This window comes from Periplaneta americana, chromosome 8, assembly GCF_040183065.1.
Source record: "Periplaneta americana isolate PAMFEO1 chromosome 8, P.americana_PAMFEO1_priV1, whole genome shotgun sequence".
Lineage (NCBI taxonomy): Eukaryota > Metazoa > Arthropoda > Insecta > Blattodea > Blattidae > Periplaneta > Periplaneta americana.
Genome location: NC_091124.1, coordinates 157,589,030 through 157,607,710, shown reverse-complemented (window position 1 = coordinate 157,607,710; position 18,681 = coordinate 157,589,030). Strand labels below are relative to the sequence as shown.

General features: G+C 34.9%; 1 protein-coding gene across 15 annotated transcripts in view; it reads left to right on the top strand.

Annotated features, from left to right (window-relative positions):
- The window catches only part of LOC138705188 (band 7 protein AGAP004871-like), a 683,889-nt gene that overhangs the window by 490,050 nt on the left and 175,158 nt on the right, over window positions 1–18,681 (top strand). The window contains exon 2 of one of the 15 annotated variants that reach the window (XM_069833920.1): window positions 6,244–6,372. The exons of the other annotated variants lie outside the window; for them this stretch is intronic. Within the exon in view, the coding sequence (XP_069690021.1) occupies window positions 6,315–6,372 (58 nt within the window). The 5' untranslated portion in view covers window positions 6,244–6,314. The remainder of the gene's footprint in view (window positions 1–6,243; window positions 6,373–18,681) is intronic. 15 annotated transcript variants of the gene reach the window in all.

Below are 18,681 nucleotides of genomic sequence, written 5' to 3'. Positions count from 1 at the left end.
TGCAACACGGCCGACTTGATGTTCGCTTCGCTTCTCCTGAATGCAATTAGCTAGTTCTCAAAAGTGACGACAGATGGATTTTGGAAAATAGGAAAATTGTGTAGGAAAATTGACATTTCACTGAAAACTACTATTTTTCCGAAAAACTTTGGGTTCCAAGCTTCAAAATGAGGGGCCATTTATTAAAATCCGTTCAGCCGTTTTCCCGTAATTTCCATTACTAGTTCAAATTATATATATAGATATTCAAGAACACGTCCTTATTTAAATTAATTTTGGAATGTAATAAAGGCAACTGTTGAGAAACAGCATCACATTTCTGTAATAAAACGTTTTGTGAAACTTTTCATACGTACTTTTCCGACAACAACGTTATTTGTAATTAATAGGCTTAGCAAACCTTTAACTTCTACAAAACTGGTTTATTGAAGGACATAATAGAAGTTGAATCAAAAGTCTGGAACTATATAAATATCTTCCACGTGTATTCTTTTCAATTACTGTAAGTGTTACCAGTATTTGTAAGACCAAATGCTCTACCAGTAACATTCGGTTCTAATACTCAGCTATCTCAAAAGCCGCCATTTTCGATGCAACTTTGAAAGGGGGTTATGTAGGCACTCAACATCATATGAAAAAAAAAAACAATGGTGCAATCTGTTTTGAGATATCTGTAATCGTTTTCAAGTTATTTAAAGATAACTAGCCTACTGTCATAATGACACAAATATTAATTACTGCAACTACAGATATTTTGTAACGTGGCACAGTACTAAGGAGGCTTTGGAAAAGGTATTTTTATGCAATTCTGGTAATTAACTTTTCGTGCTTTACTGTTTGGTTAACCTGTGACGCTAAATAACCTAGATCTCGATACAGCGTCATAAAATAACCCAATAAAATAAAAAAAATACAACCTTATCAGTTTTGTTTTTTCTTTCCAAGCACTATTAATGCTTGTACACGACACACCGGTAAACTCAGACGCTAAATTCACAATCTCTTTTATCGGAAGTTCTGAATATTTTTCACTGAACTTGTGAAATACAAAATAACTGTTTTTTTTGGCCACTAGTCAAAGGTTTGCCGGACTTGTGTTTTACAAATTTAGTTGGCAACACAGCAACAGAAGACTCAGCACCTTCAGCCATTTTGTTGCATCAGAAGCGACTGAAGTGCTGCCACCCTCAAACGCGTCATATGTATTAAACTATTTTAAATTGTAATTATTGATCTCAGAGTGATTAGGTACATTTTATAATAATTTCTATGTTTTGGATATTATTATTTCAATTACGGAAGAATATTCAGGGGACATATTTTTAATTCAATGAAGGGATCTACTTTTTTCGAGCGCTTATTACTTATACATTGTGCTTCGGTGTCATAACCAATCTAACGCGAGTCTGAAATGCTTGCTTGCCTGCTAAAAGGATGGAATCTTCTTCAAAAGAATATAAAGATATGTATGTATCGCAATCGTCATTCTCAATTTAAAGACTATTTTTCTGCATAAAATGGCTTAGTGTTTTGTAATGACATTTCTTCTCTTATGGAGACATTTGGTATTGAACATAACTCAACAGAATGGCGCTTGTTCATTGATTCCTCTAAAGTTAGTTTAAAAGCTGTAGGCCTACTTCTGCATAATGGTAATAAATTCCTTGGTCTTCAGCTTGGTTACACAAAGTACTATTGCTGTTTGTGTCACTGGGATAGTAGGGACAGAAAAAACCATTGCATTAGAAAATAATGGCCTAAATGCGAATCATTCATTCCTGGACAGAAAAATGTGAAATATGACGCATTGTGTAATCCTAAAAATGTGTATCTACCTCCGTTACACATCAGACTAGGATTAATGAAGAATTTCGTCGAAGCCATGGACAATACTCCTGGTTTCATGTACTTAAAACAGAAGTTTCCTCGAATTAGTGAAGCAAAAATTAAAGAAGGAACTAGTGGCTTGTTCAGCAAATGCTACAAACTAAGTTCATTACAATTCAAATTTATTTCCAATGAAGAATACCAGACATTTTGCAAGTCCCTATCCTAAGCAAGATTAATCCAGTCTCTACTATCATATCCCTCCTTTCTCAAATCGATTTTAATATTATCCTTCCATCTACGTCTGCCTCCCTCAAGGTCTTTTCCCTTCAGGTCTTCCAATTAACACTCTATACCATTTCTAGATTAACTCATACGTGCTACATGCCCTGCCCATCTCAAATGTCTGGATTTAATGTTCCTGATTATGTTAGGTGAACAATACAATGCGTGTAGTTCTGCGTTGTGTAACTTTCTCCATTCTCCTGTGACTTTATCCCTCTTAGCCCCAAATATTTTCCTAAGCATCTTATTTTCGAACACCCTTAATCTCTGTTCCTCTCTCAAAGTGAAAATCCAAGTTTTACAACTATAAAGAACAACCGGTAGAATAACTGTTTTATAAATTCTAACTTTAAGCTTTAATTATCTATACCATACCGCCATTAAATGTATGGAAAAGACCCATACCACTTAACTACAGTAATAACTATAAAAAATATTTCACTTTAATAGCAATAATGTTATCTTACGTACGTTTTGTATAGACTACTATATAGCCTATATATATTATTTTATTTTAATGTACCGAAGTACATATGATATTTCCATGCAGATATTCTGCGTCATCATACGATGGCTTAGTGGATAAAGCATCAGCACGTAGAGCTGAAAACCCGGGTTCAAATCCCGGCGCCGGAGAGAATTTTTCTCCGTTCCATTACTCTTTCATCGTACTATATAGCCGTCATTCAGTAAATATTATAGAAATGAAGATCTAACTTCAGATATTCTCGACGCCTACCTATATAACCCGATATCATCAATAAAGCATTAATCTGTATAATTGGTGACAAATACATCATGACATTCACTATAATAATATTTCATTTTTAATGGTAATAATATCATCAAACATTCTTAATTTTTGTAGTTTTTAATATCCAATACACAGACAGCTGTATTCAGAAAATTACACACCAGAGAATCTTCTTTTTAGTAAATCTTGAAGTTTTTAATAACCAATATTACAAAAAAGTTCAGAAAAAGTTACACAAATGAAGCTCGACATATTGGCATTATGTCAGCCATCTGAACTCTAAATATATGTTAGCAATCCTGCAGGTCATAGTCTTCGTGTGATATTGTTTATTGTAGTGTGTTTGTATTTTGTTTTATTCTGAAAGGGCCATTACCTGTTTCTCAAAACTGACGACAGATGGATTTTGGAAAATAGGAAAATGATGTAGGAAAATTGACATTTCACTAAAAATTACTATTTTTCTGAAAAACTTTGGGTTCCAAGCTTCAAAATGAGGGGTCATTTATTAAAATCCGTTCAGTCGTTTTCCCGTAATTTCCATTACCAGATATAAATATAGATATTTGTGGGCCCACAAATACGATCACTAATGCATGATGAAAAGTTTGAGGAACTATTGAATCCACTGGAGAAAGAAGCTTGGCAAGCATTAAAAAAAGTTAGTTTTTTGGGAAATCGAAAGGCATAAAATTACCGTGATATTGTCAACAATCTTATAACATCTTATAAACATTTGGGTTGTAATATGCACTCGCACCTTGATTTCTTCCCGGAAAATCTTGGCGCAGTGAGTGATGAGCACAGGGAACACTTTCATCAGGAGATTTCAGCTATGGAAAAGAGATATCAAGGGAAATGTAATCCTAATATGTTGGCCGATTATTGTTGGACCATCGAGAGATGCTCCAGAGGCGAAATATAGCAGAAAATCGTCATTTCTTACTTTGTAGATGAGTCAGAATGTTTGAATATTGTGTAGTTAAGAATGCAGAAAATATTAAAATGTTTGAAATTATAAACGCCTGTCTCTCGGAAACCTTGCATGATGGGGAAAAACCGACATCATATTTGAATTAGGAGAAAAAATACTATCAGAATCACATATTTTTCTTTCTGAGACAAAAAAATCTTTTTTGTTCCTCTATGAAGCCTACATAATAAATATATTAGTAAATAAGCAAAATAGTATTGTCTTGTAATATAACGATACAGTATAAACAGATAAACAACATTTTATACTTACGCTTATCACTGAACACAAATTAAATTTAACAATAATTATTGTGTCGTACAGTATATTAGAACTTTTTTCAAATCGTTCAAAGGTTGTTTAATCTATCGATTACTCGATTAAATTCAAATCGTTAATCGATTAAATATCTGGATCTATCGACAGCATTAATAATAATTATTTCGTTAGGCTATATATTAAACAATATGTTTTTCAATTCTGTAATGTTTATTTCAGGTTTCGAATTATACTGTAGGCTACCTAAAATATTAAATCAGTGTAAAATATACGTACCTGGTAGTAAGACTGTAAATAACGAATCGATGATTGATGATAAATTGATACAGAAAACCAGTTTTCCTGAAATTTGGATTCCTTACTATGCAGCTATTTCCATATATTATGTAGTAAACAATTCACACAGTCAGCTGGAAAGAATATGACTGCTGCAAACAAGTAGATATGGAACAACTCACGGCTCTCTCTCCCTGCTTGAAACAAACAACGTTTCATCTCCTTCGTGTGTTTGTGCGACAGACTCTAACCTGCTTATCAAGGGCTAGTTGGTTGTAGCAAACCGTCGGAGTCAATTTCAATCAGCCTCAAATTGTTTTGTTTCATCCAGTGTGGTTAGCTCTAAGTTATGGTATTGAGTGGAGGTCAAACACATTTCGGGGTTGCTTGAGTAAATTCTGGGAATTTAAGTAGCATTTCTATCAAAATTATCCATGTCTTTATGTGCACAATATTGTGAGCAATATATCCATAAAACTTTATATTAAAATATCAAAATTTACATGACAGATAATGATATCTTTCTGAAGACAGAAATGTAATTTCGCATTTAAGACGCAATGAATAGCCTAAATAAGAATAGTACTATCTTTCTTACGTGTATATGGTAATAAACATATTTTTCTGTTCAGTTGATCTCGCAGTTTGCAGCGAATTCAAAACCAAGAAATAGTTATTTATGGTACTTGTGAGGTAAGTGCATCTTTATTGCACGAGTGGAAAGATTTAAGCACGAGGCGTCAGCCTCGTGCTTAAATTACACGAGTGCAATAAAGATCACGCTCACAAGTACCATACGTAATTTTATCCATGACCATAACGAAAAATTATGTTTTATAAAAGAAAATATGTTGAAAATAAGTCCTCATGTAATCACATACCATGGCATGGATTTTAGAATCAATACGTGTACTGGGTAGATCATGATGTAGGAGGCCATGATTAGTAAAGAATGGTATCTAAGGCGTTGGATAAATAACAAATTATAATTAATTATATAATTTTAATATATATATATTTTTTTCATTTTAAACGTGTATTTTCGTCTTTCTGAAGTTTCAGGGATTATTTAGAAGTTTTCACGGAACTATTGTGATTAAAATAATTTCAAATTTTACTTCTGTAAGCTTAAGAGTAATATTAAAACTTAATTAATCATCGTGTCTAGCTCAATTGGCTAACGCGTGTTGTTTTAAAATCCTGTAAACCCAACTTCGCAGGTTCAAGTCTCCTCGCATCCCAAAATGTAAATTATTACAAAATTTTAAAAAGATGCATATTAGATATGGATGTAATGTACAAATTACGACGTAGCAGATAGAGAAGGATATTGAGTGTATGTATATTTAAGAAATGGTAATAAAGAAGTAGAGGTAGTGACATCTAGTAACTAATATATTAACTTCTTGAGTAATAGTTCAATGGAAAAGTATACGTGTGTACCCGGGTACTAGGAAAATACTAATGAACTGTGAGATAAAGTACAAACTGTGAGATAAAGTCTTTATCTCACTAGTGAAATAAAGTAATGTTGAATAAAAGCCTACTTTACACACGCAAAAGTACTTAGTAAAGGCATGTTTTTCGTTATGGTCATGGATAAAATATCAAATAGATGCGAAATACTAAATAAAAATGGTTAGAGCACTCGCTTCGATAAATATCGGATTTGCCGCTATTGCAAGAAATGGCCGGCACTATCTTATTTTACAATTCAAATATTAAAAGAGATGCGTGCAATATCCAATAAAGAATGCGTAATATTTTTATTGATCATATAAACGTCCTCCTTATTCAGACAACAATTGAGTAGTTAATGTCATAATCAGACATTGTATGTAATGCGTAGTGTGTTACTCCAAGACATTTCAGTGGGATATGCAGTCATCGCACGCACAGCAAGCCATAAGAAGTGAGTGAATGGATTTTGAATGCAAGAGGACGGACTCAGGTGGCGTGGAGTGTGCAGTAGAGTTTCGTGAGTGCAGACTACCAATTCGTGTGTGTGTTCACCCGTCCATACATGTCACTCTGTACACCTACTTTGTTTACCGTGTCACACAGCATTGCAGTTGCTAAATATTTAAACAAAGCTCAAGGGGATAAAGCCAGTAATTGAAATGTCCTAGAAATCAGAGGCTGTTTTAGTTGAATAATTAAAAGAGACTTCCATGTGCAGGATTATGTTCTAAAACTGTAGTTGCTTAAAATATGTATTTAGGACCACAAAATAGTACTGTTTATCCTATTATTTCCCATAAAATACGTTTTCGTTTCCTTGTTCGTCTATATATGTGATTTGAAATTGTATTTGTAAACTTAACTTACCTCTAACTAGTTATTCCTTGAAAACATGTGTAGATATGTTGAATAATAATAGTAGAATACTAATGTTAGTAGTTCCCTTGCAAGCATGACTGAATAACTTAGCATGGAAATTGGACTGTTTTTCAACATGAAGTTAAAATTTGAGTGTGTAGTGTATGTAACATTTAATTATTTTTTTTTTAATTTCCACAATAAGATGCTGCATTAGTTTTTGGGAAGTTTAATAAAAATAATTGTTTTATTCCTAAATTGTTGTGCAAATACATTTTTGGTAAATAATATGTTACTTTATTATCAACCGTACTAATAATCATCTCTAAGAAAATATGTGCCTTGTAATTGCTCAGCTTAATACACGCCTACTGTATGTAAAAGGTAAAGGTAGTCCCTTCACATGCCGTGAATACTCTTGGGGGATATGGAGGTAGAGCTCCATGCTTTCTTGACTTCCGTTCTAGAATGATGTTGTGTGGTCGGCACCACGCTCCGATCGCCTTTTATCCCCGGGAAAGATCCGGTACCTATTCAATTTGATAGGAGGCTAAGTGAACCTCGGGGTCGTTCTGCAAGTTTGGCATCGAGAAAACCGCGCCATCACCCGGGATCGAAGCCCGGACCTTCCAGTCCAAAGCCAGCTACTCTACCAACTGCAGCTTAAGAGAGGTCTCCGGGCAAAATTTGTTGGTTATTCTTGTAGCACCTTGAATTTCGAGTCTGAATAAGTTGTGCATTTGAAAGCATCATTAAATAAAATACAGTGTGTGGCGTAAGTAACGAGTCTATCGAAAAATTAACTATTTTGGATAATTTTTTTAATGATGTTAATCCTCACGAGAAAGACCTCTTCCCGGTGCCGTACAGTCGATTTGGAAACAAACACCCCTCCCCTTCCCCCAGAGCTATTAAACGAAATAATGGTTAGTGTTTTAAATCTTTACTAAAACACATAAACGTAAAAATAGTCTCAATTGTTGACAAATTATGGTGTATAATTTCAAAACGTCTTCCATCTGCCGAATGCACAAATATAAACGACGTATCAACTCTTCATAGACTCTGGTGAGCATGTCAGATGTAACCATTTGTTTCGTGTTTTCAATTCGTTCCACAAATTCAGGAATGGTGCGTGACTTTGTCGCATAGACACGATCCTTGATGAATCCCCAGAAAAAGAAGTTCAGGGAAGTCAAATCAAGTGATCGCGGAGGGCAACGGATTAAAGCCTGTGCGACCGATCCACCTGCCTGGAAACACTTCGTCTACGGAATAAACACTTAATTTGAGCTTTACCGTTTCCAAGTTCAAACCAGGCAGCAATTTTTCTCTTCTGCAATAACGTTAAGCGGCTATGACAACTGTGTGTATAGACATGGCCATTATCCTTGACGTATAGAAGGCCATGCTCCAAGTCATTTAAGTCCTTGGCGTATAGATGGCCATGCTCCAAGTCATTTTAATCTGGCATCAAATGCACATTACACATGGATAAGTAGCTTCCTCTGGCGGCGGAGTTGTTTCCAAATCGACTGAACGGCATCGGGAAGGATTCTTTCTCGTGAGGAAAATTATTTTTTTTTTTTATATTTAAAATAGTAGATTTTTGGATAGACTCGTTACTTATGAAAGACTCTGTACAGCTACTAGTAGTAGTAGTAGTATTATTATTATCACCATTGGTCATAGGTACTTAATTAAGCGAGTACATGTAGTTCATCATGAAAAATAAATTTATATCTCAAAACTCTCAAGCTACTGTAATTTTATGTTAATATCTAATACATCTTCAACAAAAATTCAAAATTTAAATATATCTTACTACATCTTGCATTGCGGAAACTGCACTTAATACACAAGGAATCCCAAAAATAAGTAGTAGAGACTACCTGCAGGAATGTGTTCCTCATATAGAGAGTGAAAATAGTTTATATGTACAGTTCCCCCAAAAAAGAATGAGACGACTCTTGGTTGTCGAAAGTTAAAGTTCTACAGCGCGGTTCACTCGATATCGACGTAGCCAAGAAGACATCTGGTCGTGCATGCGTAGGCCTATTTTCATCCTACTCCAAAGTACACTCCAGTGCAAAAGGTTATCAGTTGTCCGTCTATTTCTGGTGTAGGTCTCTTTTTACATCCTTGAAAGATTGAAATATACCGTGTAAACGATGAGTTTTATAACGCCAGACCCATCGTAAGACATCGACCCCCAACATAATGCTAAAGCGCCCCAATCTTTCACGTCGGTGCACATAGAGCTGATCATGTCGGAGGCCATCCTCACGAGAGACATGGAGAGGACCTTCGTATTCACTCGAGATTTTCATTTTATCGGAGAAAATTACATTTCTGCAATCAAAATCCAAAATTTGTTGTGAAGGCAAGACGGTCGACAGCTTATGCTTTCCCCATTATTTCCATTTGCGCAGCCCTCCAGCTCCTAATACCGCGGCTCCTCAACCTGTTGATCACAGTCTGTTAAGAACCGGGAAAGTTAGATGCTGCTCTTATTTCGTTAGCAGTTCTGAAGAGGTCCTGTCGAACTGTCTCGAATAAGGAAGCATCCTCTTCCAATGAAGAAATCCGCGGACGACTAGGAATAGGGCGACATTCGACCTCCCCTGAATTTTGGTAACGATGAACCCCCTTCGCGGCTGTACTTCCAGGAACACCGACCAAACGGCAAGCAGATCTGGCCCCATATCCAGCCTTAGCTACAGCTATAACTCGCTGTCTCATAATATGTCACGTCGGTTCGTCATTGCGATGAGAAATGAGGGATGACGACAAGACTTTTGTATAGGAAATGCCTATATAGAATTATTGCAATATGGGACATCTTGACAGTAAGAGTTAATAAATTAATTCTAAATTAAATATTTAACTAATAGGATATAACAGGAAGTCCAATTGTTGCGAAACTCATTAAATTAAATCTAATTACATTAAGTAAACAAACCCCAAGTTACGACACCACTTGCTAGAGCTAAATTGTAGGTTATTAACATAAGCATTGAATAGGTCCGTGCTTATGCGTTGGACGACAAAATCGAACATCTGAAGTTCGAATCTTGCGGAGGAATGTAACTTCTTGGTTTCTATAATGTAAATCAAAATTTCTAAGTACAATCATTCATATTTCTTACATTATTTATTAATATTTACAGCCAACATTGAATTTGTAATGAAAAGACTTTAGAAACCTTATATGGAATTTGTGATCTGTAGGGACATAAACATAACTTAGATTATCTGTCGGAACTTTTCCGTAAAAGTAAATTAAATTCACTCCTTGAAACTGAAAACCTTAGCCGTAGAGTAATTTTCCCAACCAGCATACAAGCTGGAATTAGTACAACCACTGATAAAAGTTTTATAAACAGAATTAGACTGAATTCCTATTCGGCAGAACCTATAATCAATGGCTTGTCTGAACATGATAAACAAATCCTAAGTGTTTCCAATGTCACCGAATAATTTCAAAATATTAATTTAATAACTAAAAAAGGGTCGTAAATGCTGAAGCTAGTGATTATTTACATTTATGTCTACAAAATGAATCTTGGAAAAACGTGTATGATACTTGTACTACTGATATTAAGAGTAAATGTAATGTATTTTTCACTTCATTTCAGAATCACTTCAGTGAATGTTCTCCACTAAATGTGAAAAAATTCGAAAGCAAAAACATGTATATAACGCAGGGACTTAAAAATTTCATGTATTAAAAAGAAGAATCTATATGTAATGTAGCAATGTAATGATCATCATGTTTTTAAATACTACAAGAAGTATTGTGTAATTTTAACAAAATTATAAAAGAGGCAAAAAGAATACATTTGAATAGAAAAGTAGAAAATTCAGATAATCCAATTAAAGCTATTCGGAATATTATTAAAGATAAATTCGTAGATGTCCTAAGAAATAAATATTTTTTTCATTAAAACCAGTGATTAAAAAATAGAGGATCCCAAATCTATTGCAAATTCTTTTAACGCCGTATAGTACAGTATATAGGCCCTAAATATTATTGACAAATTAAACATTCAAGATTTTGCAAAAGATAGTGCATTTGGTTACTTAACAGGTGCATTTAATAACTAGAATTAATATACATATGTAGTTAGTCAATAACTGCAACAGTACGTTTTCATTCAATCATAACATGAATAAAATTTAATGCACATTAAATTAAACAGTATTGCAAACATGTAGATAAAATAGTTAAAATCAACTGAAGGAGTGAGAATGTTATAGGCCTAGTCTAAAGACACACTTTTAACAAAAATTGTTTTATGCGAGTGCATTTCTTACACATATGGGAAAGCTACTAATAAAATATTGTAATAATTATTCCACAAATGACATAGGCCTAAGGACTCTAAACCTTTGTAAAAGTTTGACTGTGTGGCTTAGGAATATTTTTTAATTTCATTCTAATTGTGTTAGTTTTTAATATATATGCATTTACACTGTATATATATATATATATATATATATATATATATATATATATCTCAATGGTGTAAATGCATTCATTATATTAACGTTTATAATATTATAATTAGTAATTTCGTATTCTCTATGATCATTAACACTTAATCTCAGGACTTTCTAAAACTCTATTTCAACGTTATTTAGCTATTTCGAAGTTAAGACAAAAAAAAATCGTTGGTATAGACTAAGAATCGAACCCGCTCTCTTTTATACCACACGAAGAAGTCTTAGCGTCTGAACTATTGAAACAACACGAAAGTTTTCCTTTCTGTGCGGAGTGTTGATCTAGACATGACGATCCAATGCCGATTTAACTACACGATTTATGTATACATTTATCTATTATTCACGTCATATTACCATTTTTTTTTGCAGTTTTTGAAGTGAATTTAGGAACGATGCTAGTAACAAACTAAATAGCCTGAATTTAAGTAACTCAATATTCGTTATCTTGTTATCAGTGCTCTGGTCTCCGATTATGCGCAGTGTCTTACATCTGAGACGAATATTCAATCGTCTCATTTTTTCCTTGGGGAACTGTACGTGGGTCCGGAAATGCTTGATTTTTGAGTTCTGTACTTAGACTGTCGCAACATGTGCTAACCGGAAAGTCTTTAACTCCCAGAGGTGGTTTCCTGCAACGTAATATAGCCCATTGTTCAACAAAATCTGGTATTTTTATTTTTTTTTGTTAGTGGTAGATGTTGATTTGACGTTGAAACCATATGACTTTGAAACCATATGAAATCGATCAGTAAAAAACCTCGCATTTTTGTATACTCTAATTTTTTCCCTTTTTATACAAGGTGCTGAAGAGAGTGCATTTTCAAAAATATACTATCGAAAGTCAAACGGTTTCCGTATTGTTGAGCGACAAATTTAGCGTATTTTATAAAAACAAGCCTCTTTCAGCGCTCAGAACTCTGGAACCATTTACTGCAGAACGAGAGCTTATTTTGAAGCTGACATTTGGTAGATTATGTTATGAAGTAATCCTTATTTTTATTGTACACAGAGAGACAGATAATCTGATTTTACTTACTTTTAGGCTTTTTGCCAATTTGTAAAAATGTAAAAAAATATTGAGAAAAAACCTTGTATTATTAAGAGGGATTCGGCATTGTTTGCTTAGTGGTATGGCAATAAGTTTCGAGGGTATTAAATAAATGATTTTCACACGCCTGGATTTGAACGGTGCAGTACCGCACCCACTGGCCGAGAGCTGAAGATAAGCGAGCGTTGGGCGTCATTTTACTCCTGTGTTTATGAAAACTTGTGATAAAGCTAGGCCAGGTATACTCTACTAGACGAAACATTACGTGTTTGTCTCCTGGCCTTGCTTGTCTCGGCTAGCTCCCGTCTCACAGTCAGCTGGTTAGTTCACGCGCGTACTATTTATTTTCTTTATTTGATATTTTCAATACTTTCTTATCAACATACCATCAGTAAATAATATGCATTTATTTATACTTTCAATGCGGAATCTAACTATATATTTTTAAAATATTTTTCCTAGGCAAAGGCGTCGTAATGAAGAAAAATCTGAATTTCTCCATTTCCATAAAAAATAAGAAAATCTGTTTATATGTCAATATAAACTGAAATTTCTCAGCATCAAAATAAACCATTATTTTGATCATTGGGTGAAAGGCTTTCGGAGCTACAACAGTTTAAAGTTTCTAATTTTATGAAAATACGGTAAATTTAAATATTTTTAATTTAAACACTATGAAGTTCTGATGCCTCAAACTTTGCACAAAGCATTGTATCACAGTTCTCTACGTACAAAAAAGTTTCATTGTATTTAGAAATTATAAGGTCAATTTTCTTTCTATTTCGGTCGATTTGAGATGGAATAGCTCGTACAGAAATTGGAAGCGAGAAGATATGCGCTTCATGCATGGTTTTATGGACGGCAATGCTATAAAGACTCGTCGTTTCTACCAAGAAAGGTTCCCACAGAGATGTTAGTAACCATTGCCGCCTGTGTGAATTTTGTACCTCGTTTTGTAGAAAGGGAAAGGCCGAGAAATAGGACTTCTGCGCAAAAGGAGGAGCTTCTGGATATTGTGAATGCGACTCCTGAAATCAGCACACGAAGGTTAGCAAAGTAAGTGAATATTCCTCTGGAGAGAGTTGCGAGAACACCAGTTGTATCCCTACTATCGGCAACGTGTCACCTCTGCGAGTAGTGTTCTGCAGCAATGTGCTAATATCTAATCTCCCTGCCTTACAGAATTTCATAGATGCAGCCCTGTATTTAGGTAGTGCTATGGCCATGGGCCTGGAAAAAAATTTGCGCCCCCTCCCACACCGACTTATCCAAATCTTAAGACATTTGACAGTCAAACGTAAAAATAGTGGCAAGTAACAGCAATGTAACATAAAATGCAACATACTACTCGTACTATCTAATGCAAGCGTCTCCGAAGGAAGAAAATATCGAAAATTTATTTTAAACTGCTTTTTTTCTCAAAATTGTGCCGCCCCTACGAATTTGCCGCTCTGTGGCTCGTGCGTAAATATGGGACCTGCAGAGATGAAGCACAGTTCACACGAGATGGAATCGTGAATTTCCAGAAAAAGCATGTATGGTCTCAACAACATTCAATCAAGATGCACCACTAATCGGACAACTACTAGATTGTGTTAAAATAGTATCTTATGTTGCAGAAAATCATATGTGGAACATTCCGGTTGTGACATGTGACAGCCTATAAGTCGGAAACCAAGCATTTCGGACCTATGTACAGATACGGAATTAAAATTTGGAGCGAATCTTGATGGGAGTCCATCTGTATATAGGCAACAATTTCGCATGACCGTCCGTAAACAGCATGAAATAATCGGACTTCCGGTAGGAGCAAGAGGTACCGCTACTCTCTTCATGAAAGATATGTTTAAGAGGCTTAGAATACCTACATTTATTATTCCGATTGTAACTTTAGCTGCATTGAAAGGATCAATTGCTCTCCTGAAGCAACACCTATATTCGAAATGAAACTAAGTTCATTAGCATTCTTTACTTTTTTTGTAACACTTACCTCTCTAAAACTAGGTATATTTGCACTAATGTAAAAGTGTTTTCGCAGCTTTGTACTTGTAGGAGTTTCATTGTCAAAACAAAATCAATAGTTTAATGAACTTGTAAACATTTATATGGTTAAGTGCTCTTTGTCCCTTGTGGCAGCCAGCTCACGAATGGTGAGAAGTTTTGTGAATTAAATTTGTACAGGGGCTCTTATTTACTGCACATGCGCAGTATGTTGTAAGCGAAACATATACAATAAGGGAGCTCCAAATTTTATTTTCGTGTCTGTACATAGCCTATAAGCTTTTTTCGTTTTGGAAGTTATGACCAAAGCTCGGAACTTGGGGACTTGTGTGTCGTGCGCATGAGTAAGGTTACAGGTACAACGTATACAAAGCTCACCCTGCAAGAGCTCGGGGACAGTCGTGTGTACTAAGAAAGTGGTCATATCGAATGACAGGAAGACGAACGAAGAAACTGTGTCATGTCGAAGCAAATGACATTCAGAGAATTACAGGTAAACGGTCTGTTAGAGGAATGAGAAAATACGTGTTATTCGAATGGGTATTATAGAAGTTTGAAAATATATTTCTTAAATTTTATGTACAGAATTTCGTGGAGGAATTCTGAGGAGATACATTATTTTCTTCGAATGGAGAGTTTATATTTTGTAAGTTGTGCCACACATAAACTAGAGACTGGAAACGGGCATTCATTGAAAGACATTGCAGTCTCTTAAATCGGTGGAAAATTTGTCCATAGCCATGGATCAAGTCGTAGTGGAACCTTCCCTAGTAGTGACACAGAAATTGAAAACTATTTTCGAGAAAAATTTAGGATACTTATCTTTCTCAGATACGAGATCAGCTAGCAACTGCTGACAGTGAAAACATTCAGTATTTTAAGTTTGCTCCCTCACTTCATGTGACGTGGAAATAAGTTTATTTTGTTTCAAATCATGTTTAACTAACAGACGAAGAAGTTATGGGTTCGAAAATCTTCGAATGTATGTAGTCATACACTGTAATAAAATATACAGAGCAGAACTGTAAATTTGATATATTTTGCATGTTTATTTATATATATGCTATAAAATTACTTGTTTCAACCTACCATAATATTATCAATATGTTGTTCCGGCCAGGAACCACCTTTATAGCAGACCTAACAGTACCTCTGTGCTGGAAGCGGGAGTTTGTTGACATTGAAGTCCGGTCGCTTAGCCACGTTCAAAGACACACGTCCCCAAGTTCCGAGCTTTGGTTATGACTCTCTGAATCCTCTCATTAATAAAAGTAGTAGCACTGCTATTTTTCTGTAACAGTAACACACTTCATGTGACGTGGAAATAAGTTTCTTTCGTTTCAAATCATGTTCAACTAACAGACGAAGAAGTTATGGGTTCGAAAATCTTCGAATGTATGTAGTCATACACTGTAATAAAATATACAGAGCAGAACTGTAAATTTGATATATTTTGCATGTTTATTTATATATATGCTATAAAATTACGTGTTTCAACCTACCATAATATTATCAACATGTTGTTCCGGCCAGGAACTACCTTTATAGCAGACCTGACAGTACCTCTGTGCTGGAAGCGGGAGTTTGTTGACATTGAAGTCCGGTCGCTTAGCCACGTTCAAAGACACACGTCCCCAAGTTCCGAGCTTTGGTTATGACTCTCTGAATCCTCTCATTAATAAAAGTAGTAGCACTGCTATTTTTCTGTAACAGTAACACACTTCATGTGACGTGGAAATAAGTTTCTTTCGTTTCAAATCATGTTCAACTAACAGACGAAGAAGTTATGGGTTCGAAAATCTTCGAATGTATGTAGTCATACACTGTAATAAAATATACAGAGCAGAACTGTAAATTTGATATATTTTGCATGTTTATTTATATATATATGCTATAAAATTACGTGTTTCAACCTACCATAATATTATCAACATGTTGTTCCGGCCAGGAACTACCTTTATAGCAGACCTGACAGTACCTCTGTGCTGGAAGCGGGAGTTTGTTGACATTGAAGTCCGGTCGCTTAGCCACGTTCAAAGACACACGTCCCCAAGTTCCGAGCTTTGGTTATGACTCTCTGAATCCTCTCATTAATAAAAGTAGTAGCACTGCTATTTTTCTGTAACAGTAACACACTTCATGTGACGTGGAAATAAGTTTCTTTCGTTTCAAATCATGTTCAACTAACAGACGAAGAAGTTATGGGTTCGAAAATCTTCGAATGTATGTAGTCATACACTGTAATAAAATATACAGAGCAGAACTGTAAATTTGATATATTTTGCATGTTTATTTATATATATGCTATAAAATTACGTGTTTCAACCTACCATAATATTATCAACATGTTGTTCCGGCCAGGAACTACCTTTATAGCAGACCTGACAGTACCTCTGTGCTGGAAGCGGGAGTTTGTTGACATTGAAGTCCGGTCGCTTAGCCACGTTCAAAGACACACGTCCCCAAGTTCCGAGCTTTGGTTATGACTCTCTGAATCCTCTCATTAATAAAAGTAGTAGCACTGCTATTTTTCTGTAACAGTAACACACTTCATGTGACGTGGAAATAAGTTTCTTTCGTTTCAAATCATGTTCAACTAACAGACGAAGAAGTTATGGGTTCGAAAATCTTCGAATGTATGTAGTCATACACTGTAATAAAATATACAGAGCAGAACTGTAAATTTGATATATTTTGCATGTTTATTTATATATATGCTATAAAATTACGTGTTTCAACCTACCATAATATTATCAACATGTTGTTCCGGCCAGGAACTACCTTTATAGCAGACCTGACTGTACCTCTGTGCTGGAAGCGGGAGTTTGTTGACATTGAAGTCCGGTCGCTTAGCCACGTTCAAAGACACACGTCCCCAAGTTCCGAGCTTTGGTTATGACTCTCTGAATCCTCTCATTAATAAAAGTAGTAGCACTGCTATTTTTCTGTAACAGTAACACACTTCATGTGACGTGGAAATAAGTTTCTTTCGTTTCAAATCATGTTCAACTAACAGACGAAGAAGTTATGGGTTCGAAAATCTTCGAATGTATGTAGTCATACACTGTAATAAAATATACAGAGCAGAACTGTAAATTTGATATATTTTGCATGTTTATTTATATATATGCTATAAAATTACTTGTTTCAACCTACCATAATATTATCAATATGTTGTTCCGGCCAGGAACCACCTTTATAGCAGACCTAACAGTACCTCTGTGCTGGAAGCGGGAGTTTGTTGACATTGAAGTCCGGTCGCTTAGCCACGTTCAAAGACACACGTCCCCAAGTTCCGAGCTTTGGTTATGACTCTCTGAATCCTCTCATTAATAAAAGTAGTAGCACTGCTATTTTTCTGTAACAGTAACCTAAATAAATAAATAAATTATATATATATATATATATATATATATATATATATATATATATATATATGCAAAGAAAAGTCAGGACAAAGTGGAGAAGGAAAATTCTCTAATGAGAAATTCTAAAGTGTAAAAAAATTAATTATACATCTTGATTAAACACATTTATCGCTTAAGATTTGGTAAATCTGTTACTTATAGATACAAGTTTACTATGGCTATGGTAAATTACTATCATAGTTTCATATTAACACAGGAAAGTTGTTCATATAGCAAATTTGTGTTATATTCTGATTCGTTTTATAATTCTTAAAAAAATATACTTATAACATTTTCCCTGAAATGAACAGGGAAGGGTCGACCTGGTTGGCAAGTTGGTATAGCGCTGGCCTTCTATGCCCAAGGTTGCGGGTTCGATCCCGGGCCAGGTCGATGGCATTTAAGTGTGCTTAAATGCGACAGGCTCATGTCAGTAGATTTACCGGCATGTAAAAGAACTCCTGCGGGACAAAATTCCGGCACATCCGGCGACGCTGATATAACCTCTGCAGTTGCGAGCGTCGTTAAATAAAACATAACATTAAAAAAAAAAACATTTAAACAGGGAAGGGAGTATTTGAGGAAAACTGATTTCTATGTTAATCCCTTTGTCCAGTACTTTGATTTTCACAGTGTAAATGCAAGCTGCATAAATGTTTTAATACCAACAGAAGCTTGTGTAATCTACAAAACTGAAAGTAATCTTTTGGTTTGGGTACTTAGTAAATAATACGTGTCGAATATTGTTTCACGAAAATAAACTGTAAGTGGTAATATCATTATTATGATAAACAACTGACTGAACAATTGCGAAATATGGCGTGCAGTGAGAACGTGCGCGTATATAGAAGTTTTATTTTTATTACATTCATTTTTTTCTTTTGCGTTATTAATTCATATTTTTATTCTTCACTAATTATACATTGTAATTATATAACACCTAAATTTATTGAATTTCATCGTACATATGTTTAAACAGACAAACGACAGACGACAGACAACAGAA